Below are 27,894 nucleotides of genomic sequence, written 5' to 3' on the forward strand. Positions count from 1 at the left end.
ATATTGGAGAGGCGTTAACGCAGATGAATTACTCCATGTAGCACAAAATCGGGAAAGATATTGCGACATCGTGAGCATGGCAGTCGTCAACGTTTATGACACTTGAAGGAAGAGATGTCAAGATTTTCAGTAATGAGACAACTACCAGAAAGAGAGGGATCTAGTTATCAAATTGGCTGGATATTAATGTGTTGTCTTGAAACCATTCGGTAAATCATTCGTTGAAGTTCGGCCACGACGTGCCCGATATAATACGAAAAGTGTAAAAAAAAACGTTGAAAATGCGTCAAAACTACACCAGCAGCGCAGAGAGCAATACGAGAAGCGTCCCGGGATCACGTTTAATCTCTGCACTCTATTAGGGTCGCGTACGACAGCAGACACCCTTTGGAAAACGGATTCCCGCGGGGAACCGCACGCCCACAATAACGTAATATATAGAGCCACTTACCGATACACCTTTTCCCATCGTCGCTGTGTTCGAATCCGTCATAGCAGTCGCATCTGAAGGATCCTTGTAGATTAATACATCGTCCGTTTTGGCACAGATCGGGATCGTTCTCGCATTCGTCTATATCCCGACAGTCGTCTCCGTAACCCACTTGACTGAAACCCTCAGGGCAAATGCACATAAAGGAGCCGACGAGGTTTTTGCACATAAATCGGCAATTGTTTGCCGGGGTGTTACACTCGTCGACGTCTGAAAATTTACACCGCCCAACGATAGATAAATTACCCTCGTTTTGTTCTGTTTCTGTTTAGATGTATTATTCCCGTCGTTGAGGGGTGAAAATGAAAAATTCAGCTCGATTTGCGGGGCAGGGGGAATAGCGACTATCGATTTGACATGGCCGACTCGTTTTTCATTTCTGATTGCAATCAAAGACGTTACATATTAAGGAGAGCCAATAAGGCGATGATACTGACGGGGTCATTCGCCCATTAGAAGTATACGGGGAATGGATAAACATTGGGTTGCGGCCGTAGGAGGCGATGATCTCAATTTTAAAAATATTTGGAACACTACAGCGTTGTCGCATAAACTCGAACCACACAGCAACTTCATTTTTTTAATGCAATATATATATATATATATATATATATATATATATATATATATATATATATATATATATATATATATATATCCATCCGTGAATCAATACGTGAGAATATATATATATATATATATATATATATATATATATATATATATATATATATATATATATATATATATATATATATATATATATATATATATATATATATATATATATATATATATATATATATATATATATATATAATTACATTTTTAGATCCTATGAAAAATTGTAAAACGGTTTATCAAGATAAAAATAATTTTTTAGAAAGGTTTCGAAGAATACATGAAAAGAATTATCTCAACATTTTTAGTTGAAAAATCTATAGTTTTTTACAGCCATATGATGCAATAATAATAATAATAGTCTTTAATGAGATATTTTAAATTATTGCACAAGATCTAGACAAGCTTAAATAATCATAGGAATCTAAAAATTCATTACTGGTAAAAAATGAAATCTATTTTTTTCCTAAATACTAGAACTATATAGAAAATATTTGTTATAATTATTATAAAGCTTAATGGCAATGGCTAAAGCAGGGTTCAAATTTACAAGAATTATGCTGGGGCATATCGTAGTTAGATACGCATTGTAAATTTCACGCCGAAACACTAGACAATCTTTCAGGTACGTTGGTAAAGAATATTTTATAACTTTAAATACAACTACGTATTGCGAGTAGAAATTGAAACAGGTATTTAGTTTTGAGCCATTTCAACGTAAATATTTTTTCTGATATAAGATAAAACTTCCTCAAACCATGAACGAATCGGACACAGTTGTTCTGGAGTTTTTTAACTGAACTTATCGGTAACGGTTAAGAATGGATAGCATAATGGAAGACAGTATATAACTTTAGAAAGAATACATACAGAGAATTTTTTTCGTGCTCTAAAATTCAATATATATTTATTTGCATATAGCGTTTCGAGGGATATATAAGTCTTGTGAAAGTAAATGAAATGAGATTCGAGCTATCGCATCCCAGTGTTTACAAATTTATGCATTTTTTGCAAAATATGTATAAATATAAATTAAGCGTGAATTTTAAATGAACTCTGTGTATTTTACTGCAGCAATAAAAAGAATATTCATTACTAATTTAAAAGTATTTAAAATGTGCAATACCTATTTTCAGCCATTTTGGAATTAAAAGTAAAAAACTAGAACAATAGAGATCATATTCTCCTCTCGTCGAAAGCCAATTTTTAAATGCCCATACTCTATATACTTCACTGTGAGTTTTTTGCCAAATAACTTTTCGATATTTTTCCACCCAACCCTGCTTTCAAGTCGAATTTTTCAAATTAGTCCCCTTGACACAAAAAAAACTACTATTATAAATACAAACTTTCCGATATTAGGTATACTGTATTGCAAAAGTTTGAGTTTTTCGGAATTCAGATGTGAATTATAACCAAGCGTCGTTTTCTTGAGATTTTTAACGTTGTATCGTCGCTTTTGGCAGTTCACAATATGCTGATATTGAATGGTTCAATAGACTCACTGAAATCGATCCTACCAGTTATCGCTTTAGGTAGAATGCATTCTGTAGCTAAAAGAGTAGGAACGCAATACTTATCTTACCAGGGCATCATTAAAATTACGTCAAAAAATTGAGCCAAAATGTATTTTTGTTTTAACTCTTCTTATATGCATTTTCGCTGCATATTGCTGTTTATTTTTCTTACAACAATTTAGTCATAAAATGTAAAACTCCTTTATGTTTTTTGAATTGAACCACATTTCTACGAACATTTAAAATTATACGTCTGACGGATCCCTGTAAGTATTACAATTAAATGTCGAGAGATTTATACAACCTGCAATAAATTCTACTAGTAATAAAATAATAAAAATGATTTAAATTGGCATTGTATTAATTACTAATTCGTTATTACTTCCATTGAGAACAGGGATATACTCAATACTTAATTACCTTGACAGTGGCGTCCATCTGGAGCCAAAGCGTAGCCGTAGGGGCAGATGCACCTGAAAGATCCGGGCACGTTGTGGCACCTGAAGGCACATTGATTGCCCAACTCTTGGCACTCGTTGATATCTTCGCATATCTTTAATAAAATGTACGTTAATTAAGCGTAAGTGTATCGCCATTGACCTGCTTTACCTGCATTGGTCCAGATGCGAACCCATCATTGCAACTACACTCGAACCCTCCGATCACGTTGTTGCAAGTCCCGTTACCGCAAACGTTGGGGTTCGTAACGCATTCGTTTTCGTCGACGCATTTCTTACTCGTCTCGTCCAGTGTGTACCCATTTTGACAGCTGCAGCGGAAAGAACCGTCCGTGTTTACGCATTCACCACCGTCACAGATATTCGGCATCAACTCGCACTCGTTCAAGTCGCTGCCGGTATCCATCCTGCCTGGACCTTCGGGACACATCTTCAAGAAATCGGCTGAAATATTAGTACTCTTAAACCCTTTAACCCACCTTCAAACGAAAAAGATGTAAAGGGCTATTCACGGTGAGTGTCCTGTTAAACGAAGATTAACTTGGGGTAATAACCTGAAATGTTGGTTACTTATATAAGCGAATATAAGCTATTTATGCAAAATATTTTTGGCCATGCGGTGTTGCCAGGTATACTCGTAATGTCAACTTTCGTTTTTTAAATAGAACATCCTGTATATAATTACATTTAAAGATTCCGCGAAATATTGTGGACCTTTTTATGTAACATGTACCACACCTATGTTGAACATTTTCGGAGAAAAAAAAATGATTTTTAAGAAATTTAGCAACAAACAATATATACGATACGATATAAAATAATAATTTTTTTCGCAACCCGTACATCTAAACACTTGAATTTTTGGTTGCGGTTCCCTATTAAATTGCTTTATCGTAATATATTACGAGAATGAACTTATCGCGTACAGGGCGTTCATAAGATAAGGCCAAATTGGCAAGATACAAAAAATCCATGATACGTGGAAATTTTAAATAATATTTTATATTTGGACGTAAATCAGATATTAATTTTAAAGCGAATTAAAGCAATCACATTTCATCTGGGTAGGAGGGTTAAGAGAGCCATGGTGACGTTTTTTGTAAACAAATTTGTCTTCGACCTAAATAAGCTTAATATTCCGTTATTAGCGTGTTCAAACTAGTAATTGTAAGAATGAAACTGGAAGGAAATACATATGCCCACAAAAATTTAATATTCATAGAAACTGTTATACACAAAACTAATGTTGAAGACTAATAAACGAGTGTAAACTGTTTTTAATTACATTCAACTAGATATGACCACCATCTCGGACATCCATGGATTGACTTCATAACATTGGAAATTGTTGCCCTTTGAATGTAGCTTTTTATCAAGTTGTTGAAAAGTCTGTCTGACACGGCATTCCAAGTCTTCGATTGTTCCAACTGGAGTTTTATATATTCTTTCTTTAATAGCTCCCCAAAGGTAGGCATCAACCGGGGTAATATTTGGCGAACGCGATGGCCAATTCCACGGAGTTAGACATCCATCGGTTTTCAAACATGATTGTAAGGTCTTGACTTACTCTATTTGTGCAATGAGCCTGACCTTCATCAAATTGATACCAACATCTGCGATGTAACGATATAACAAACTATCTAACAAATCTGTAGCTACTGTTCGTCAAATATTCAGAGCCTGTTACCCAGATGAAATGTGATTACTTTAATTCGGTGTAAATGTAATATTTTGTTTTTTTGCTGATAACTCAAGAATCAGTGAAAATGGATATACCATAGTTTGGTACTTTTGGTTAGCTTTAGTTAGTTGGGTTGGCAAATTAATAGCTTATTTATGTGCTAATGTAAAATATGGGATATTCGATTTAAAATTCTCATGGATTTTTATATCTTCCCAATTAGGCCTTACCTTATGAACGCACTGTACGCAATAACTCATACTATATTATGATAAGGCAATCTAATAGGAACCGCAAACAAAAATTCAAGTATTTAACTGTACTGGTTGAGACCAAAATTATTATTTTATATCGGGTTGTTTGTTGCCAAACTTCATAAAAGTGTTTCTTTTTATCTCGGAAAATGTTCAAGATATGTATAGTACATGTTACATAAAAAAGTTCGAGAATGTCTCGCGGACTCTAAAAATGTAATAATATAGAGAGTGTTTCATTTAAATAATGAAAGTTAATAGTATATTTGGCAACACCGCGCGCCCAAAATATTTTACATATGTAGCTTATATTCGCTTATATAAGTAACCAACATTTCAGGTTTTACCGGAAGTCATACTCCATAAACGCTAAATAGGTCACTCAACGTGAATAACCCTGTATATTATACTATTTCTTGTAATAATTACTATTAAAATTTCCTTAAAGCATAAGTTGCGAAATTATTCCTATATGAAATTAATCTTTTTTGCGTGGACTCTATTCGTCGTATATGGTTAGAATATTCCCTATCTCTTACAATATATCTATCCTACATTGTCGTACTTGCTAGTATAGTCTAATCTAATCCTGCAGTTTAATAGAGACCGTTGTAGTTACTCTCAGAGATATGGTGACATACGTGATCCTTCTGGCGGACACCTCTCGCAGTATCTACCCCAGGCCGCTCCTTTAGAGCAGCAGCACTCTTTGGCGGTGATCTGCATCCCCCTCGGTTCTACGCACTGCCCTCTCGTATACGCGTCGTAGCACTGGTCTTGTCTCACGTCTGTACACTTCATGGTGTGCTGCTCCAGCACAAAACCGTCGGGACAAGTGCAGAAAGCGCCCCCATCCGTATTGGTGCAAATACCGTTTTCACATATGCCGGGGTTAACCACACACTCGTCTATATCTTCGCAGATACCCGTAACAGCACTCAGCTCGTAGCCCTCCGGGCACGTGCAGATATACGAACCCATCACGTTCGTGCACTTGCCAGGCGGAGGACATGTACCGGGTACCTAAATGTTTGAAGAAGTGACGAAATAAAGAAGAATTGAGACCAAAATCTCCGGAAGCCAATATAAAATTCATAGATAGTTATAATTTGACAAAAAATGGCTGTAAATTTGATGGCCAAAATTTCTCACTCACCTCGTGGCACTCATCGATATCTCGGCAGTTGTGTCTATCCGGTGTGAGCATATAGCCGCTAGTGCACTCGCAGCTAAACGATCCCAGATTATTCCTACAACGCCCGTTGCGACACAAGAACGGCATCATGTGGCACTCGTCAATGTCGACGCAATCGTTCTGGTTGCTGAGTTTGAAGCCCACGTTGCAATGGCATTTGTAATTGCCGACCATATTGATGCAGCTTCCGTTGTTGCAGATGTTGGGATGTCGCACGCACTCGTCTATGTCCAGACAGGTGTCTCTGGACGGCGTCAACAGGTACCCGGTATCGCAGATACACTGAAAGCTGCCCTGCAGGTTTTTGCACTCGCCATTTTGGCAGACGTGCGGTCGTTCTATGCATTCGTTGATATCCACGCAGTCCATGTAAGTCGAGCCGTGCTTGTAACCTTCCGGACATTGACATTCGAAGCTACCTGGAAGGTTCACGCACTGCGCGTTGCCTTCGCAGGGATTGCGGGAACATTCGTTGTCATCGATGCACTGATGCGAATTCTCGTCGTAAATATAACCCCTGTTACACATGCATTCGAAGCTACCCGGCGTGTTCATACACTGGCCGTGTTTGCACATTGAGGGCATCAACTCGCATTCGTTTATCTCGGAGGTTTTGTTCGTCATGGGGTTGATGTATTGTCCAGGCCGCGGTCCACATAAGGAAATATATTCATCTGGAATAAAGAGCTGTGAAACGAGTGTAGGAGTAGGACGGAATGTGGCGATAGGAACTGAACTGGTAATTTATACCTACTAGTGCCTGGGCTTGGACAAGGCTCGCAAGGTTGCCCCCACGCCTGCCCCATCGAGCAGCAGCACACCTTCTTCGTTTGGTTCTGAGTCATCGGAGTCGAACACTGCCATCTGCTATATTTTAGATAGCAGAGATCTTTTCGCATGTCCACGCATTCCCCTAATTCAAGCAGATATATTTAAATGTAAACACAAAACATGAATAGAATTTAAATTTAGTTATTAATTGAAAGGAACCATGTAATGACAAAGAAGAAATAACAAATGGAGATTAACTTACTCCTTCCCGGTAGAGGCATGTAACCTTCCGGACACTGGCAGTAATATTTTCCAGGCTCGTTTACGCATTCCCCCACCCTGCAAATATACGGTGTCTCTTCGCATTCGTTAACATCTACGCAAGTGAATCCGGTGTCGTCCAATCTGAAGCCCTCATTGCATGAGCACATAAAGCTACCAAACGTGTTCGTGCAGTGGCCGTTCTCGCATATGTTTTCGTGTTCCTCGCACTCATTTATGTCCTCTAGAACCACCTTTAAAGTGCACTTAGACTCTGCTAAAATTGCCCTCGCCAATTACTTACGGTAATGTCGTTCGGTTTGTACCCCAAACCTCCCGGACAAAGCTGCTGATACTCATCACTGTTTGGGGATGGACAGAGATCGCATCTAGGACCCCAAGCCCTACCGACTGAGCAGCAACAAGCTGCCTTGGTAACGTAGTCTGCCGTGGGGAGATCGCACCTTCCTGGACCTTCGACCTGGAGGTAACATCTGGAAGTCCTCCGATCTGAAAACAAAACTAAGCTAACAAAAAATTTGTGGCTCCTAGTTTGGGTGCAACCTATGCAAGCGTTGCCTTCGGATACCAGCTCATAATTCGGTGGACACAAACATTTGAAACTACCCTGGGTGTTGGAGCAGTCGCCGTATAGGCACGATTGAGGACTCTCGCATTCGTCGATATCGGTGCAGTTGCCTCCCGATCCGTCCAGCTTATAACCTTCGTGGCACTCACATCGGAACATTCCGAGAGTGTTCTCGCAGGTTCCGAACACGCATAAGTTATTAAACATGTCGCATTCGTTTATATCTAAAAGGGGAGGCCAGTAGCTAATTTTATTGACGTCTGGTAATCTACTTACCGACACAGGCTTGTTCGTTGCCATCAGTAGGATGCATGAAACCCATCTCGCACTCGCACCGAAAAGAACCTGGATAATTCAGACACTGTCCGTTCTCGCATAAACTCGGATCGTTGGTACACTCGTCAATGTCCGTGCACGTGTAACCGTCTCCTCTGAAGCCTGAGTCACACTCGCATCGAAAGGAACCATCGTTGTTAATACACTGGGCGTTCTGGTCGCACCCGCCGTTATTCGTGAGGCATTCGTTTATATCTCTGCAGCTTACTCCGTTGCCGGTGAAACCGTCCAAACATCGACATTGATAGGAGCCCTGGAAAAGTGTATTACATTTTTGTCTACCTTGACCAGAAGCATTGGCATACAGGATTGTTAATGCAGTCGGCATTTTCGTCGCAATTGTAGGTTCCTAAATAACATTCGTCGTCATCCGTGCACTGTGGGCCACCATCGGGCTTCACAGAATACCCTTCCTCGCATCGACACTGGAAAGAACCCAAAGTGTTCGAGCATTCACCAGCTCCGCATATATTGGGATTCTGCTTGCATTCATCGATATCTAAAACAGTGACCTATAGCTATAGAGTCTCAGCTCAGGTGGTAGATAGTAGAGGTAGTACCAGGCTCTTTAAAGGGTTCTTAATGCGCCCTACATTTAGGTTTTATGTGACTTCTAAATAATTACATAAAAAATAGTATGACGCAATATTTACCAGCACAGGATGTCCCAGAAGCACCGGCGAGCAATCCATCAGAACAGTGACAAATATAGCTACCGATCGTATTGGTACATTTGCCCCCATTACAAATTCGAGGGTTCTCCTTGCACTCATCTATATCGGAACAGCTTTTCCCGTCTAAATTAAGTTGGTAGCCGGTTCTAAAAATTGTACGTCTTTAAATGATCCCAATAAAATTACCTCTGTCGTCATACCCACAAGAACAAGAGAAACTTCCAGGTGTGTTTAGGCACAAATCGTCGCAGGGCTCGAATTCGCACTCGTCAATATCTGAAACGGACCACTGCTTACGAATTTAGGTGGTATAAACGTCTCGGTTACCTTCGCAGTGAGATTTTTGATCCGCTTGCTGGTATCCTTCGTTGCAAATGCACTGGTATGTACCCATCATATTTTCGCAGACCCCATTTGAGCATATCCCGCTCGTTCTTGAACATTCGTCGATATCTTTGCAAGATTGCTTGTCTGAAGCTAACTCGTGACCGAGTGGACACTCACACTTATACGAGCCTTCTGTGTTGATGCATCTCCCTCCCCTACAAAGACCAGGAATTTCGTCGCACTCGTTGATGTCCACACAAGTTTGCATCGGGGCCATAGTTTTGTAACCTTCGATACATTCGCAGTAGAAATCTCCTGGTATATTTTTACATGTGCCTTTGCCGCACACGTTGGTGGTCGTGATGCTACACTCGTCGATGTCTGCAATATTAATTTTATTGAACGGAGAGCGAGTAGTGCACGAAAACGGGATCACCTATGCACTTAATTCTGTTGTCATCGTAATCGTAACCTTTGTTACACCTACAGCTGTAGCCGCCGATGGTATTCCGGCACCTCCCATTTTGGCACATTCCGGGAAACTCCGTGCATTCGTTGATATCCTTTCTGTCGATGAAACCCATACCCTTTGGACAAAGTTCGGTGTACGCTGCGGTGCCTAGTCTCGGACAGGGTTCGCATTTGTCACCCCAAGCCTTTCCTATAGAGGAGCAACAGCACAAGTCTTTATGGAAGCGACCGTCAATAGAGTTCGTGCATTTTCCGTGCTTGTATCTGGTGAAGCACTGTTCTTCCCTCATATCCAAACATTGAGTCCCTAAAATAAGCATTTGATCATAGGTTCAGAAATATAATTGACATTTTTACTGGTTTCATCTAGAGTCAATCCCGAAGGACAAGTACAGGTAAAACTCCCATCGGTGTTGACGCATATTCCTCCACCTCGACATATATCGGGATTTAAGTCGCACTCGTTGATGTCACTACAAGATTTGCCATCGATCTTCGCGTATCCCTTGGGACACTCGCACTCGTTTCTGTTACACCGTTCGCAAGGTGAACCCCAAGCAACTCCTATGGAGCAGCAGCACTCCTGTCTCTTGCTTAATTGCGGCAAGTTGTTCTCGCAACGACCGTGGTTAAGTCTCGTCCAGCAAGATCCTTTCCGATTATCTATGCAAACTCGTCCAGTGTTATCCAAAATAGACCCAGGATCGCACTCGCACTTGTAAGATCCTAAAGTATTAACACATTCCCCATTGAAGCACGCTTCGGGGCCCAGTTCTTTACATTCATCGACGTCTTCGCAGACGAACATGCTGGGGTTCAATTGAGTACCCGTCGGGCAAATGCACTGAAAGCTGCCGGGGGTGTTTTTGCACTGTCCACCACCGCACATCTGCAAAAGCAAACTGATATTTCATAATTCGTAGCAGTTTAAGTAAGCTGAGAAAAAGCGAGATAGGAATGTGACTCTTACCACTTCATCCTCGGCGCATTCATTGATGTCGGTACATATCTTTCCGGATTCGTCCACTTCGTAGCCCGGATTGCATATACACCGATAAGTTCCGAGCATATTTTCACAAGCACCGTTCTGGCATATGTTCGGATTCTGCGCGCATTCATTGATATCCTTGCCATCGAACGTAGATCCAGGTCCAAACGGACAAAGTAGGTCGAAATCTGTAGTTCCAGGCATCGGACAAGGCTGACACGTCTGCCCCCAAGCCATCGGTTTGCCAGTGATAATGGTACAGCAACAACAGCTGGACTTGGTGACCGCGGTAGTTGACGGATTGAAGCATTGACCTTCACGATACTCTTGGTAGCAAAGATCTCGCCTCGTATCTAAGCACGATCTTCCGTCGGGGCCTAAACTGAATCCAAAATGGCACTCGCACCTGAAGCTCCCCGGAGTGTTATAGCATGTGCCAAATTGGCAAGGGTTGCTGATGCATTCATCAATGTCGATGCAGTGTCTTCCGTCAGGTCCGAGACGATACCCCGAATCGCAAACACATCTAAATGACCCTTCCATGTTGATGCACTTTCCGTGGTCACACATACCTTCCAACCATACCGCAGTCAGTGAACAGACTTCGTTGATTATATGTTTAACTCACCGGTTGTCGAACATTCATCCATGTCACTACAGAAAGTTCTATCATTCGATTCGACGAATCCGGGCAAGCAGACACAGGTGTAAGAACCAGGCGCGTTTTCGCATCTACCATTCAAACAAATTCTGGGATTTTCGTAACATTCATCGATATCTATAAGTTAATTAGCGTAATTATAGAATACGTTCATTTAAAATAATCACTAACCCACGCACGCGAAACCGGTTGGGCTCAGCTTGAAACCGTTCTTGCACTGGCACTTGAAGCTGCCATCCATGTTGATGCAGATACCGTTGGTGCACATACCGATTTCCGCGCACTCATCGTGATCGGTGCACATGGTTCCATCTGGAGAAACGTCGAATCCAGGAGGACACAAGCAGTTAAACCCTCCAAGAGTGTTGATGCACCGTCCGTTCACACATTTGCCTTCGCTGCACTCATCGATATCTGAAAGAGAAGCGAAGTTCAAGAATACATGACGAGAAAGCGTTTCTAAATCATAGAGTAATTGAATAAATAGAGCATCACTGGCCTTCACACACTTGTGATTTTCCTTTTCGATATCCGGCATCGCAGACGCACTCGTATCCCTCTGGCAAGTCAACGCACTTTCCTCGCCCGCAGATGTCTGGTCGTAACATGCATTCATCCACCAATGTAGTGGTCAGAACCTTAGTTTTTTGTTCGGGCCTACGGCTATCGAAAATCGTGATGTTCGGGCCTGTTCTGTCTTCTATATGGTACGAAGTTACTGCTGCGCAAAGTCTTCGATGTTCGTCTGCAAGAAAAATATATTTTCACTATTCCGCTCTAAATGAATAAGACTTCAACTTTTACCTGTGCCGTATTGAGGACAAGCAGTGCAATCATCTCCCCAACCTTGTCCCACGTGTTGACCGCAACAGCAGTCCTTCTTTGAGAGCCTATATTGCAGTTCGTCGCTACAGTAGCCCTGAGGGGAACGGAATGTGTAACACACGCCCTGCCTGCCATCTATAATTTAGATCACGTCAGTATCTATCTACAACCGTCAAGATCATTGCTTACCAATACAAAATCTTTTATCTTGGCTTTGTATAAATCCCGGATTGCACAAGCAAAAGAATCCACCCACGGTATTAACACAAGCTCCGTCCTGACAAATACCTTCGTCTTCGCATTCGTTCCTGTCGTCGCACCTGTTTGTTTGTGGGTTTCTTGCTTGACCTTCGGGACACTCACAAGTAAAAGACCCTACGCTGTTGATGCACTGACCGCCAACGCACAAGTGTGGAATTGCTTCACATTCATTGATATCTACAAGCAGAATACGTTATTACAAGTACACTCGGTTGAAGTAAGATGCGGATTGAAAAACGTACCAACGCATTCGTTAGTTTTTTGATTCTTCAAGAATCCGATATCACATTCCAGCCTGGATGGACAGTGTTCGCAAGGATGGCCCCAAGCTTTACCCACGGTGGCACAACAGAGAGTCTTGGTACATACCACTCCTTCCAATTGATTCACGCATAAAGGTCCTCTTATCCCAGTATAGCACGGCCCAGTACGGTAGTCTACCGAAACCGACGTGTTTTAATGAAAACGAACAATTCTTCGGTATGAGTTACCTACCTATTTCGCAATGGTTGCCCGCGAAACCATAGATACAAGCGCATCTATCGGGTCCTATGCATCTGCCTCCATTTTTACACATCTCTTCGCATATCGCTAAAACCTCCAGTTGATAACCACTAGTTCACTACAAGCTAAAACCATACGTACGTTCTATGCAGAATTCTCCCGTATATCCTGCAGCACAACTGCATCGTCCATCCACACAGGTGCCTCCATTCATGCAAATCGCTTTACACGGTCTGCCCTCTCCTAAAAGTAATCATACATAAATATAGGCGGTCCATATTTCGATGCTGAACACTCGCCTAAGGATTGCTTGTAGCTTTGAGTGCAGCTAGAAGCCTTTTGACCTCCCTCGCAAAGACAGACGTTAGGGGAAACGCACTGCCCACTTCCGCACGGTCTCGAACATACAGCTAAAAGTTACAGTAGCTTCAGTGCAGTCTTTACTAGAGTACCACTTTCGAATTTGATTTTTTTTTAGAGTTTTTTTCCCAGGTCGAATCTTTCGTTTTATATTGATATCAGTAAACCTTAACAAAGATTTTAGAAAAGTCGAATTCAAAAATGGTTTTACATAAGATATCAATATGTTATTATTATGCAATTATCTTACAAAATATTTTAAATGTTTAAGATGCATATTTCATTGTTTTACTTGTTTAAAGAGCTCATTATGCTCACATGAGTTGTAATTAATACATCACTGACTGAAAATTTTGCAATTTTTAGAAATTTTGTTTCAACTATAAAAATAAGCAAATCATTGAATGTTTAAAATGTTCTTGATGCGGAAGCTCAACGAAATTGAATCAATGTTATTTCAATTTATCGTAAGTGTGGAGCAAGAACTTACGGATGATGCATAGTCCTAAAAGTGTATGCCTTTGCCATCCTGGACAACAGTAGATCCTCGTCCTTGTTCGACATACATTAGGGCTGCAAGACAAGAAAATATAGATTTTGCATTAAAATATACTCTTGAAGCAGAATATAGGTATTTATAATAATCCATGAACTGTCAAATTTTCTAAATGTTCCTAATACTAAGAAATTATTTTTTTGTTTTGTTTTCATTTCAATTGGTTCATTTAAGCAACTCTGTGTATTGCAGAGTGAACTATAATAAATAAATAAATAACTTCTCAAAAATCTTAAATAAAATGATGAATGAATGAATTTTTAGAAGAAGAGGCAATTTTACATAGCTGAAAATATGTTAGGTGAATAAAGGACCAAAAACCATAGAGAATAGATCTGTATAAGGCCAGACACCCTGTATATATGTTATTTATGTTCTCTATAACTACCAAAGCAAACTTTCTAGCAGTTATTTGATATATCGGTTTTTAATTAAATTTATTTTGATAAGTAAATTACTGCACCTGAAATCTTCAATTTCGGGCTAATTAATTAAGTCGATCAAACTGTAATTCCCTTAATCAAATAATTACTGAGCCAAATCTAATTTCACGCGTTTGAGCTCAATTTAAAACGTAACTAGATATACTGTTTGTTTATGGCGCCATAAAATATTTTACGATGCAATAAAACAATCGCTGAAACCGAGACTGATATATGACGCGTTGGTTTTAAATCCAGCTTGATGTCGAACACAAACGCTATATGTTTTATATAAAAAAAATAAAACAAATAGGAGTAAAATTAAAAAAATTAAAGCAAATTCTCGATTGCTTTATCTGTTGCGATCAATGTCAGCTCCAGTCGAGATTCTCATTGAAACGCGTTAAAACGTCAGTCAGGTAAAAACAGTAGTCCAAAGATACAATCTCGCGCATATATCGCATAAACGCAGTGTTGGACTAATAGGAATTCTGTTCCACGGCTTCCTTTTAGAGAACCGAACGGATGCGAATGTTGTCTGTTCCACGGCAACATTGATACGTTCATAATTGGTACAGCCACACAGACTCTGATCTGGTAATTATACTAATAGGGTCGGTGTCTATGTGCTTACATGGGCATTTTGGCGGTATAGCCAGTAGCGTTGTTCAGTTCATTTGCACTTACCAAAGACAAAAATCGACACACAATATAAATTTGCATTTTGTGTATATCAATCTTTTAAGGAAACTTTTAAAATTTAATGATCTTCCTAGGTCCCCATTTTATGTTTGCTATATCGGGGTGGTTCTGCAAAAATGTCGAAAGAAAGTTTTATTATTTTAACTTTCTTGACTGAATAATTCTAGTCTATTATTAATATTACTACCATTGATACAAAACCGATAAAAACATGACATGTTTGTATGAATTTTTGTACTTTGGTCGGGCAACATGCCCTTAAATTTAGCTTATATTTTTAAGTAACACCAACGAAAACGCTGAAAGGGCGTCAAAATTTTCTGAAAACCATATCAGAATTTCTTGAAAATAAGTATATTGTTTTACCCTATTGTTTAGATAAATCCGTGAGTTACGATTAAAACATAAGGAAGATCTGAAAGAGGAAAGAAAATAATGAAAAAACAATATTTAACAATAACAATTTTGGTCAAGTCAAATGTTGGAATGTTTTAATGTTTTGGTCTCCAGTACCTGCAGTTTAAAGATTTCCTATTTTTATGAATCACCCTGTATATCTGATAGTTTTTTTGAATAAAGCAATAATAATGAACTTATATGATCTTAATATTGTAGCCATATATTTAGTTGTTTTAGATTGTTAGGTAGTATGAAGGTGCCATTACGAGTACTAGAAGCTCAATTCAATGAGCCTGAGGAAATATATAAAATGCGTTTGTACTTCCTACGGATGTTCTAGGGGACGAAGGACAAACGTGCAGTTATAGTGGATAGTTTGTTTAATATAGGGTAGTTTAGTAGTCAATATTTCCGATTATCGCGTTCAGTTTTTCTTGAAATGGTGACAATAGTTTCGAATAGACTACCTAATATCAATTTAATATGTTAACTTATGTTTTATTTACACTCAGCATCATAATATTGAACGCAATTATAGTGCCGATTCAATTACCGAATGAACGTAGTCAACGCGATCATTTTAAACAATTTCGTGTACGCAATAATTATCATTCACAGATGTTACTGACCCGTATGGAATATGGCGCGATAATTAATCGTACACTAGAATGAGGAATTCCCTGCAGCTGCTCCCCTGTATTTCCGTATATGAACTATTTAGATGGCGCCGGCGCGTGCGGTCACATTGAATTTAGCAATTAATAATAACCAATTTCACGATTTAATCCGTTCCGATGCTCTGTGGTCTAATTTCGCAAAAAAATGCCATAAAGGATTTTGTAAGAAATTCAAAATAAAAAATACAGATCCAAAATTCTAATTTTTCATGTCTTGTTTTCCTGCGACATTATAAAACTTTTATATTTACCACCATTATTCAGGGAAAATTGAAAATAAGGCCCACTAGATTAAAATACAAACCTTTTAATTTTCATTAATTAGGTTTATTTTACTAATTAATTATTATCATTATCGATCGGTATTATTACAAAATTTCAAATGCCATACGTAATACAGGGTAAATCAAACTTTAAACCTAATAAAAATTAAATCTAATCAATGCTTACGCATCTAAATCAATTTAATGTTATTAGTATTATATATGTTAACATTAAACTTGATATCCTGGAAGAAATTGTCATCACTTTTCATAGTGTCGCAATAATATTTTAAAATATTGCTATATGTATTTCTAAGCATATCAATTTTTTTTATTAATCTCTTTTAATACTATTTACGTCAAAAATCTATAATTGTTGCTAATTATATGAAACCGGACTGTTCCCTGATCTTACCTTACCCGTACCTGCAATACCTAGTGTCAGTGAGAGGCAAATAAACAGAAAATTGCATTTTTTACATATAAGTCTCAATTAATTACTAATTGTTCGAATATAATTTTTGATTACAAAATGTCATATGCAAAATTTATTAATAATATTCCAAAAACTGGTGTAAATTCGCAAAGCACAAATATGGTTTATTCCCAATAATTAAGTATGGACATTTTACATTTGAAAATTGTGTATTACTGAACACGGAATTTTGAGGAACATATTTCATCATAACTAAAATTAAAGTTTATTGCAACGCATCAGAGTTCCACCTTACTATGTTTAGGTGTATTGGATGATGTTATGCTTGCCTAATTTCTAAACGCCCTAAGGCCCAACTGCTGGAATTACCATACAAAAAATGTCCTATTTAGACAAGCAACATTTGGTCAGCCTCATACTCAATAAATTCATTCCATAAGTTCCCAAAATCAATGTTAGTCAAGTCGAGACCCAATTTAAAATCTGTTTAATGAGGTACACTGGAGCTGCTCCATTTGACGAATATGACATGGATAATCAGAGATAATAATCGATGTTTTATGGATATCACGTTTTGAATATCTAATAACAAATTATTGTTAAAAGTGAAGCCGCTCTCAGTAAACAGACCAACCTGCGTTTAGTGAAGGCGGTGAAACGAGATATTTAGGCATTTTGAGATTAATAAAAAAGTTGCAGTTAAAATATAAGTAATCTAACCTGATTCTAACCCTTGCGGTAAAAGAACATACCTCACCAATAATCATCCAAATTCTCTTAGCTTTGACGTATCTCTCTTAACACACAAATTGCTAGTTGTTTAGAGTCCTAGCTATAGGTTTGGTATAAGAGCAGTCAGCATTCCTGCACTGCTGTTATTGTTATTCTTATGTAAAATTGCACTTTTGTAATTATCCGGCGAAATCCGTCCACTGTGGGATGGTTTGACCTGGACGGGCATCTTAAAGGTTGGACGGACTTCTTATTGGAGGAAAAATAAACGCGAGAGTGGGCGCGCGTCGCCGTTGTGGATATTTACATGTAAGTAGGATAATGCCATTAGGAACTAATCGGTATTCCAGCGGTAATCGCGTAATTATCGACAAAATCACTTATCAGTTGCTCCGCGTGGTGCACAACAAACACTCTTAATTCCGTGCCCGTAGCAGATAAGAATGGCTGAAAGTGCGGCGCACTGTCAATTACGGTCGTAGGGAATTAATGGAAGTTGATTAGGAGGACGGTCTTAAATTTCCAACAACAACTAATAAGCCTCAATTAGCCCGTTTAACGCTTGGCATTTGAAAGGCTCTCGCTCATAATTCAATTAAAACTTCTTAGTGGCTTCTTAATGGTTTTGCGGTACGAACTTGTCGGGATGATAAGCGAGATACACCTACCTAACCGCGATCTTATTAAGCATATATGATCGTTACATTTCGATGCCTTAATAAAATACTCAAAATCGAACTCCCTTTTATTTTTATTAACCTTTGAATATGTGCCAATTTGAAATTTTGGCAATACGGTAAATCTATATTACCTTTAAGGCTCTTAAAATATTCTTTAATTAATTTAATTTTTTCCTATGAACAATTTAATTAGAAAAACTTTTTTTCCTATTGATTTTGGAAAATATTTTTTATTAATCGTCAATACGTTTTCTTCAAGGAATTTGAGAAGAGCGTAAAAATTACGGTCGTATATCATTTTTAAATTACCTGCATGGTCCGTCAGCTTTCGGCCTATAAATTAAATAACGTTTAATTAATTTAAGTCCCTTTTGGTGTTGACACACCTTTTTGAGCACGGCGGTGGTCCAGTCTCGGAAGAGAATTTCCAATAAAGAAAAATATGTTCCTATCAACCACGAAATATCTGATGTCAGAAACCTGAACATAAGAGTGCAGCATCATTTCAATTTTCGCATTAACAAGAGGTCAAAAAATTCTCAAACCATAAAAGTAACCTTAATAAAAATCGTTTTGCATAGAAAATATTTAAAATTTATTTTTCATTCAATCAATAATAATTTTCGATATTGTAAAAAATAGAGGTAAGTATTCTTGAGCAAAAATCATATCTTTTTGACAACACTCGCATGTGATTTATATTTGCTTTTTTTCAAAATTAATAACGGTAATTGCCTACTTTCTGTCAACTTATAGGTAAACACACTGTAGATCAAGACCACAGAAAATAACAAACGAAATTATAAATATTTTGTACCTTATTTTTTATCCGATAAATGTTTACTAATGGTCTTTTCGAAAGAGTACAATAATTGCGAATTTTTTTAGTGCAAAAGCTTATTTGATAACAATACTATAAAACCAATATAACAAATAAACAAACAAAAATATAACGAAACAGTTTTGAAGAACTTGATACTGTGATACAGAAAGAAGAAGAAAAATATCAGAGATGTCATTCACTATACACTAGGTGAAACTGTCCAAGATGGTTTTTAAAGATTGTCTTTACATTTGTCGGAAGTGAGAAGATTTTTCATGACATTAAGTTAATTGTAAGGTAAAGTTATTTCTGACTAAAGTAGTTCTGTACACACAAACACGAAGTTTAAAAATTTATAGAGAAATTATAGCAAAATCATTATGTCAATATCATTATATCAATATATTATTTCCATGACTTAAAGCCGTAATACATCACTTTTTTTTTGAAAATCCGGCCTGATACTCTTCATAACTCGTTAATGAGTTAATGCAGCGTGTACTATGAAACGGCAACACTCTTCGGAAAAGATAAACCTTCTGCTAAAATGTTAATGATAGACAACTAGACATTATATAACTTTGAAACTTTAAAACTGTTATATCTTGAAACTTGTCCAAAGTGACTTATATCGTTTTTCCCATTGGTTTGATAAGAAAATGATATGTCAAATTATAATTAAAAACACTATATATTAAGTACACAGAAAATCACAAATAAATTAAACAAATTAAATAAATAAATGATGCATTTATTTGAGAAAAAAGTATAAATACTTTCTATCTTGCTTTTTATATGAGAGATACTTTATAGGGTCTTTTGGAAAGAGAACGTCAATTAGGAAATTTTTAATCTGGACTCTACCCACAAATAATTTTAAAAATAATATTTCTTTATTTTTTTGCTGAATATGGAAACAATGTTGTTAAATACTACGAAAGATTTTCTGGACACTTTTTCCCAATATTAAGTCGATTGTAAGTTAAAGTTATTTTTGATACGAGTACTTCTGTAGACATAAACACAGAACTCAAACATATTGAAAAAGGTAACAGCACAGTAACAGTTTGGTAAATTCAAATTGCTTCTGCATCAGGCTTCAAACCTGCAATACATAAAATTATTATTTAATTTATTCGTTAATGAAAAAAATATCCAAGCATCTTGTTTTCTCAATTGCGAAGGTCAGTGATGGAATAGCGTCGGATTTTGGCCCTATTGTCATATTTAGGATCGTTGTTGTCATTATCCCCTTACATTGGTATCCGTCAGCTGCTACAATTATGTAAATGTATTCCATTTTTGCAAGTACAGAATATTAAACTCAGACTCTTAGGTATGTTGTTTTAGTCTAGTTAGTAAGAGCCACGAAACTTAATGAACGAGTGGTGGGAAAATTCTTCGAATATGTATGACACCATTGTGTGGAGACGCCATTCTTATAACGCTGACGAAACGGGCGGTGCCATATGTAGATAAGGTGTAATGCAACACCACGGAAGTAGGTCAAATAAATATAACAAAATTATTTTACCACAAGTGAGCCCCGGTTGACTTTTTCGTGCTTTCGAAAGCTTTTTTTTTAGAGAACTGAGAGAGTGGCATCATTGACGCATGACTCGGGGCAGGTAATTTAGGATCAATCGCTAATGGACAATAAATAAATGACGAGGGAAGAAGGTTAGTCGATTATGGTATAACCACGTAATTTATTAAACGACGCTGAATATGTTATTTCACAAATTGGAGTCGATCAAAAACAATCGATCGAGAACAAATGATGTCAGGCGAAATAGAAAAGTACCTAACGAGTCGTTCCAAGCGGCGATCTTTGTTTTTTATTGCTCCGCCACGCTTTTAATGTTTCCATGGAAAATCTTTCAATTTTCGTTTACGGTTTGGTTTAATCTCGGCAATTACGCATTCCGTTACAAGTTTAAAAGCTTTTTTACGAGCCGATCAAAGATTACCTGGCTGCAGTTCTACACACTTGGTCGTTTGATAAAGGGCAACTGAATGGCAGTTAATTTATGCCCGTTTTTATACAGCACTGGATAGCGTTTTCGTTATTTAAACATTTGGTAAATTATTACGAGAGTTTCAGTTTCACAAGCGTTAGATCACTAAATAATTTCTCTACCATTTATCACAAACCAAAATATAAATCAAAAAACTATTGTTTCCCCATCATCCATAATCCAAAACGACATTGCAAGAATTATTTGCTGGTTTTGCTCTTTCTACCGGTGACAACCTTCGATTTTATTCTTCCGTCCAAGTTCCTAACTGTCTTTTGAAGGATCGCTTGCTGGGCTATTAGTGGTACTTTTACATAAACGTGGTCTTTTTATCATTTTCGAAAGTTAACCAGTAAGTCAATCGGAACAGTTCCACCCTTTAATTTGAGAGAAATCTAAACGCAAACCAAAAAGTGTTTTAAGAGTTAGGTTACGTAGCCAAATTCCAGCAACAACATTTAGTTTACTCTTTCATTTTATAATCCTATGAAAGCAATTAACCCAAGATTATTCATGTTTTTAGACATCGACCGAGTAGGATCAGAAGATTTCACTTTCCTTAGATTTCTGTTTTTCCGTATCTATCTCGACGTTTTTCTGATACTATTATTACCCGCGTAATCTGTAAATTCTTGCAGTTCGAAAGAAAGACATTTTCTGACTTCTGATGGTTGACTTTCAAACTTTTACTACTTTTGACATTAAATTAAATCAGTTAAAACCGTTGTACTTTGTTTTGTATATTTAGTTTTGTAAATCTTTTATCTTTTACCGATTGACAAAGTCTTGAAATTTAAATAGTATATTAGTCCAAAAGTTTGATACACTTCACGTAGCGCAGAGAAGCGAGTGCTTAATAAACGAGTGACAGAAGAAGTTTATCAACATATTACATACTTCACTGAGTGATGTGTGACGTGACAAAATTGAAAATACCATGGCTAAAATCTGTCTAAAGAGACACTTTGCATGTATAACTGAGTATTTTATAAGAGAGAGTAGAAAATTTTAAATATTTTCTATATCTATGTGTGTCTAATACATGCTGTAAATTGTTAAAGCTGTTTGTCGAATGACCTTTAAAGGTAGAAGAGATGGTTAAAAATGTATTTCTATTTTAGTACTTAAGAGTAAATTCCCCTACTTTTGCCCCACCATCTGCATCGATGCGTTATCCTTTCCACGTGATTAGCCTCGACGACCACGAGTACATGATTATTTAGGGGTCCAAATCTCCCGCCGCGATTTAAAAATTGTTCCCGAGATTAAAATCATCAATTATTATCAAAAAATATATTAAAATCCGCACGCCTGTTGTACCGCCTGCTACACCTGTACGTTTTCGCGCTAACCCCACCATCCGACCGTACTTCAATATTTTAGGTTGTTAACCGCAGACAGAGATGAGTTATACCTCATTAAATCATACGTACGCCCAACTCCTTATTAATAAAATTTCGGGGTCCCCTTTTTTATTGTTTAAATCCGAGTCGATCTTGAACTATACGTAATCGAATCGATTTCAAAATGTTTTAAGTGCGATTAACATAAACGAGAGTTATTTAGTGCCTACCCCCAGGTCTGCCAGTGTAATAACAGTTGTTGTCATTGTTATTGAATTATTAATGTCAACGGCGCCCTCTAGCCGGTACCGACGGTATCTATAGTTACTGACGTGCTGGGCATGTTACCGATGATTTGCCGAGGTATGGTACAATAAGTGGATGAGTGATGTACGTCCATAAACTAAAAGCAGTGACGTTGGGTTGCTAGATTGCAAGTTTAACGCTTCTGCTAATGATGTTAGCGATTTATAAGCCGTTTTAAAAACTCACTTTGCTACTACATAAAATCAAAATCAATATGTAATTACAGTTTCACAGCAAAATAACCTACAAAAATGGAAGGATTGTAGTTATAGTTGCTCCAAAAATGTGTTTTTCTACTCCCGTCTGTAAAATACCTGATTACCCACCGATCTAGCGTGCGGGAAGCGTCACTTTACCACGCCAGTTTCGTTTCCCATGAATCGGATGCTTTCGGAGATTTCCCGCTTTTGACGTTTGTCAATTCTGACGGTCATGTCAGTGAATGCATTCGTGTTGTTTTGCGAAAATATACCCAAAAACTAAAGGTCGTAATGCAACACGTTCGGCAAATTTTTAACTCACTCGTTTTTTAAAAACTCGCTCCGCTGCGCTCCGCTCGTGTCAAATAAACTCGTGAGTCAAATGCCGTTTACCGCACTTGTTGCATAATATACTATTTCAATATCAACGAGATTTTCAACGTACAATCATCAACTGCAATCCAAACGGCGCTCTTATTTATAACCCTCTGTACATTTCTGTCACTTAATATCATATTTTCGTCTTTTATTTACTATCATGTAATCCAATTCTCATATATAGTTGAAACATATCTAAAAAATTGTTAAAAAGGTACTTTTTTCTCTATTGAAACAGCACTGAATATATGTATACACCACAAGTAGAATTAATAAAACAAATAAATGATACCACAATATTGGACTGGAAGATATGAAACCGGATGAAAACCTCATAAAAGCAGTTTTCCTTAAGACCTTCCTCAATCGTATTTTTGAACCTATAGAATGAAAGCAATTTTCTTGAGCCTTAAATTATTATAAACCGTAAAGTCAATTGCGAATTGCGAGTTGGGCTAGTAATATATTTGTGATTTTGAGACGGTGTTTTGAAGGGTTTCGTAAATGAAAATTGACGGTATTGTCAAGATAAGAAATTGCAAAAATCAACTTTTGCGTAAAGCTGTCTCCTGCGACCGGAAAGCATGGATCACTTGTGAGAATTTTTCCCAACTTCCTTTCCTTAACTAAGTTATAAATTGCATAGTAAGATGACAATAGCATAATTACAGCTGGATACCTTTCTTAATCGTTTGGATCTATTGACAATTTTTTAAAAATATTGTGAATAAGTTTGTTCCATTTTAAGTCAGCAAGATGAATACATAGTAGGTTTACGGTAGCCTACGTAGTCCACCATGAAAGAAAAAAATCTGTGTTTTCTATATCTGGACCACTACTGCCATTATAGAAATGTAATTCGCAAATAGGGTGCTAATAGTCGGCTTCAAACAATGCTCAAAATCATTTATAAATGGGTATATCATGAGAAACCCAATTGAAGACCTCGGTCAGGTCACAGAGGGCAATCAATAACCGCTTAACAACGAAAGGGTGCGTATAAATTTTTATACAAACATCTGCAGTATTAATATTAACGTTTCTTTTTAAAATCGCACCCTGTATACACGTCTGAATACCAGTTGAAACTAATTTGGACCATGCATAAGAGGGGGAGGAGAGAAGCTTCCCCTTCACTATAACTGCCTGAGTTTGGTATCTCCCGGTATTTGAGAATTTTAATTAATCCTAGAATCTTCGCTAAACAATATACTGGACGCCACTTGCGAGAGGAATACCCCCATATGATTGATGGTCGGAAATACCACGGGAAGATAAATCGATTCCCTATAGGGTGGCGTAATTGGGAGGCACACGCTAACTCTCGTTTGTTGTGACTGCGCCGCTAACTGTACCGAGAATAAATTGTTAAAGCGGATGGTATCCTTTCTATCCGGCCGGTATACCTAGAAATATGACCGGCCCGGGGGGGTTTTGGACTGCGCGCACAGTGTCATTATATTCGAATTTAAGGTATTATTGAATCGCCCGTTTAGGAAGACATAAATTACATTCCCAGTCGAGGAAAGTTGCCAAGGGGATCCTGGTCGGATAAGGAGTTGTTACTAAACTGTTGCGCATTTCGGTTAGAAATTATGAATGTGAGCCGTCCAAACTTAATTAGAAGCTCGTGGAACCTCCCGGGGTGCCTCCTCTATAGGGAATGCACTTAAAGTCTAATCTACTTAGTCCAAGTTGGGAGGAATTATTTTCCAAAATTTTGTTAAAAATTATCGTGCCCTCAATTCGAAACATCTGGAATGAGTTTTTTTCGAACCCTCGCCAAAGATTTTAGGGAGATTTTTTTCAAAAATTGAACTGAGGTGGCTTTTACTTGATGAAAATCCATTTATCAAAATAAATAAGAACTAAAAGTTCAGATTTTCACGAAATTATATTTCGACAACACCATGTCTTTATCAAATGAAAGTTTTTTTTTTGCAAAAAAGTTATTTAATGTAAATTGTAAATGTATATGTTTATGTATTCTTCGGTCTGCAAACTTCATTTGTCACGTCTCAAAAATCCGAGGAATTTAAAAATGCAACAATATATTGGGTATTTTACAATTTTAGTATTTAAATTTTCAAATGTTTAGTTTTGGCTAGTTTTCTGGTTATAGTAATTTAAAAAAATGGTACTATAATTGCGATAGACCACAAAAAATCAATAAATTATCCAATCTCATGCCAGGGAACTCAATCAAAACTGGAATAGGTCTGGTTATGGTCTTAGAGGGAGATGGGTAGTAATGGGAATTCCTTTCTTTATCATATACGTTAATACGAATGGCAATGGAAATATGATAAGAAATATTTCTGAATTTTTCTACCTGTTTAATGCTAAATTAATTTCTAGAGCCTAGAGTGGACTTTGTAAATCATTTTAATTGTTTATGCTTCGTTGTGGTATACTTTGATAGTGAGAACATTTCTTAAATTTAAAAAATGTTGAATTTTATTTAGTTCCAGTAAAAGTTATGTAATAAGGAAAATTGTTAATCTAATTTTATTATTTTCACTGTCCAGATATTTTCTGACCAATAATGTTTTTTGAAACATTAAAAAAAACTAAAGGCATTTCTCTCTCGGAAAGTTTTCATACCTTGTAGGTAGCCAACTTATAGAAATTTCACTAGAATAAGGACTGTACGTTATATGTTATACGTATATGTATATGTACGTTATACATATATGTGTACGTTATACATATATAAGTAATTATCACCTTTTCCATTACTTATTATTTTTTTAATAATTTTACCATTCCAGTAGGGGTGTTCCTCTTTTCTTTCTCCCCGTGGTAAGGCCGTACCAAGTTAGTTGGTTCCTTATTTCATTTATTATTCTGTCCTTCCGTGAAAATATCCATTTCAACAGTTTCAGCTGTGTTCATGTACTTTTCGGTGATTCGATATTAATGAGATGTGAATATTACTGAATCGTACATAATGTAACCACAAATGAAAATCGAACAGCAAAAGAAGCGCTCATAATGCTGTAATGTATTTGTATTAAATAAATGTGAAAATAGCAATAATAATAATCATCAAATAATATTATGATTTAATTTTTCAAAGAAACTTCCACAGGCCACTGTAATACTTTTTACAAAACTTCTGGATTCCTCCTGCGTGACTTGGTTTCTTCAGAGCTTCACTGAAACTGGCTAACATTTTACTCTGTTCCTGCTTATATATTGTTCGAGGGGGGCGGAGCTAAATGAGGGGCATAAACACCGTGTCGGATGACTGGTGACAGATAAAGACCTGAGTCGCGGTTAAGATTGCTAGGTAGTTTACAGATTTCTCGGATTTTTCGTTGGCAGAAGAATTGATTACAAGTAAGAATATTAGTTTTATCGAATAACATTTTATGTCCGGTTTCGTGATTGTGTTCGGCAACAGCTGATGAGTTTATTTGTCTTAGGCGTAAGGCTCTTTCGTGTTCTTTGAGCCTAGCCGATATTTTTCATCCCATCTCTCCAATGTATTCTTTGCCGCATGGAATGCTGTAAACTACTGGCATCTCTAATTGAATTTTGCCTTTGACGGACCGAAGATGTTGAGAGATTTTTGGACAAGTGGTAAATCTGGACCACAGTGGCAAGTATAGGATTGCTTTCGGTCTCATTGCTACTGGAAGGTTGTGGTGAAGTGTATTTTTTTATAGAAACCTTAATATATTTAATGTGGAAATTATTCGAAAGAAGAACAGAAGTAAGGTGTTTTAATTCTGGGTTCAGTGACTCGGGGTGAGATAGTTTTACGGGTCTGAAAGCAAGAGAGTTGATAACCGATGATTTTTAGGCCGGATGGTGATGTCACCATGCATTAAGGTATCGGTCTGTGTGCGTAGGTTTTTTGTAAACACAATGACCCAATGCGAGGTCTGATCTTCTATTGATAAGAATATCTAAGAATGGAAGGTTATTATTAGTTTCCAACTCAATGGTAAAACGTATGTTAGGGTGTATAGAGTTTAAATATCTAAGAAAATCTACTGGGGTTTCCTGACCAAATAACAAAAGTATCATCGACGTAGCGTTTCCATGATTTTTGTTTTAGATTAAAGGGGTCGAGAGCTTTCTTCTCAAAGGCTTCCATAAATATATTCAGATTTTTTTTGAACAAACTTCGGGAACAGCTATGGGTTCTCCACAATCACCAATCATCGCGAATATATTTATGGAAGCCTTTGAGAAGTCTGTCTCTATTATACAATTTGCTTCACTCTTGTATCACGCCGGTGACTATACAGTTTAGATCGACTTCACTGTCTCACGCAGAGTAATGACCAACAAAGTCTGAGACTAAAAATACTTTAACGGTTTTAATTAACCCTGCTTCACTTTGGCGTTATAGATAAAAGCACACGTCAATGGGTCTCGTCGTGTAATACAATACGAAACAGCGCGTCATATTTTCTGTAAATAATCGGTCGCTTCATCAAACCGATCGTGATAAACGCATTAAGTGTCGGACATTACAAGTTTAAAAACAGCAATCTCCTGAATATAGTCTAGCGTATACACAAACCATCTAATTATATTCGCTGGCTTGCCGCGCTGCAATATCGTATGTCTTCTGCCCGCTCTACTAGCACGCGGGATGACAATTAAAGTGTTTTCGTTTGCCTGTTTAGGACGTCGGCTTCACTTACACCGGGCCCTTGATTGATGGACGCGGTTAATATGAGATGATGGCAATGATAAAA

General features: G+C 37.4%; 1 protein-coding gene across 2 annotated transcripts in view; it reads right to left on the minus strand.

Annotated features, from left to right (window-relative positions):
* LOC132701595 (fibrillin-2-like) overlaps positions 1–27,894 on the minus strand; it is a 58,976-nt gene that overhangs the window by 15,691 nt on the left and 15,391 nt on the right. The window contains exons 3-29 of one of the 2 annotated variants that reach the window (XM_060669668.1): positions 13,735–13,817; positions 13,184–13,294; positions 13,026–13,127; positions 12,876–12,971; positions 12,623–12,817; positions 12,309–12,557; positions 12,099–12,254; positions 11,794–12,039; positions 11,466–11,708; positions 11,262–11,411; positions 10,616–11,205; positions 10,003–10,534; positions 9,611–9,952; positions 9,175–9,555; positions 9,048–9,123; positions 8,827–8,993; positions 8,479–8,672; positions 8,114–8,426; positions 7,813–8,061; positions 7,553–7,758; positions 7,250–7,502; positions 6,971–7,129; positions 6,178–6,890; positions 5,663–6,044; positions 3,238–3,530; positions 3,049–3,181; positions 452–700 (exon numbers count right to left, since the gene is read on the minus strand). In XM_060669668.1, coding sequence (XP_060525651.1) covers positions 452–700; positions 3,049–3,181; positions 3,238–3,530; positions 5,663–6,044; positions 6,178–6,890; positions 6,971–7,129; positions 7,250–7,502; positions 7,553–7,758; positions 7,813–8,061; positions 8,114–8,426; positions 8,479–8,672; positions 8,827–8,993; positions 9,048–9,123; positions 9,175–9,555; positions 9,611–9,952; positions 10,003–10,534; positions 10,616–11,205; positions 11,262–11,411; positions 11,466–11,708; positions 11,794–12,039; positions 12,099–12,254; positions 12,309–12,557; positions 12,623–12,817; positions 12,876–12,971; positions 13,026–13,127; positions 13,184–13,294; positions 13,735–13,817 — 6,863 coding nt within the window. Of the gene's footprint in view, positions 1–451; positions 701–3,048; positions 3,182–3,237; positions 3,531–5,662; positions 6,045–6,177; positions 6,891–6,970; positions 7,130–7,249; positions 7,503–7,552; positions 7,759–7,812; positions 8,062–8,113; positions 8,427–8,478; positions 8,673–8,826; positions 8,994–9,047; positions 9,124–9,174; positions 9,556–9,610; positions 9,953–10,002; positions 10,535–10,615; positions 11,206–11,261; positions 11,412–11,465; positions 11,709–11,793; positions 12,040–12,098; positions 12,255–12,308; positions 12,558–12,622; positions 12,818–12,875; positions 12,972–13,025; positions 13,128–13,183; positions 13,295–13,734; positions 13,818–27,894 lie in introns of those variants that run through there. The other variant, XM_060669669.1, reaches the window with a different exon arrangement.

The sequence above is a fragment of the Cylas formicarius genome, unplaced genomic scaffold, assembly GCF_029955315.1.
Source record: "Cylas formicarius isolate icCylForm1 unplaced genomic scaffold, icCylForm1.1 PGA_scaffold_4__25_contigs__length_36172078, whole genome shotgun sequence".
Lineage (NCBI taxonomy): Eukaryota > Metazoa > Arthropoda > Insecta > Coleoptera > Brentidae > Cylas > Cylas formicarius.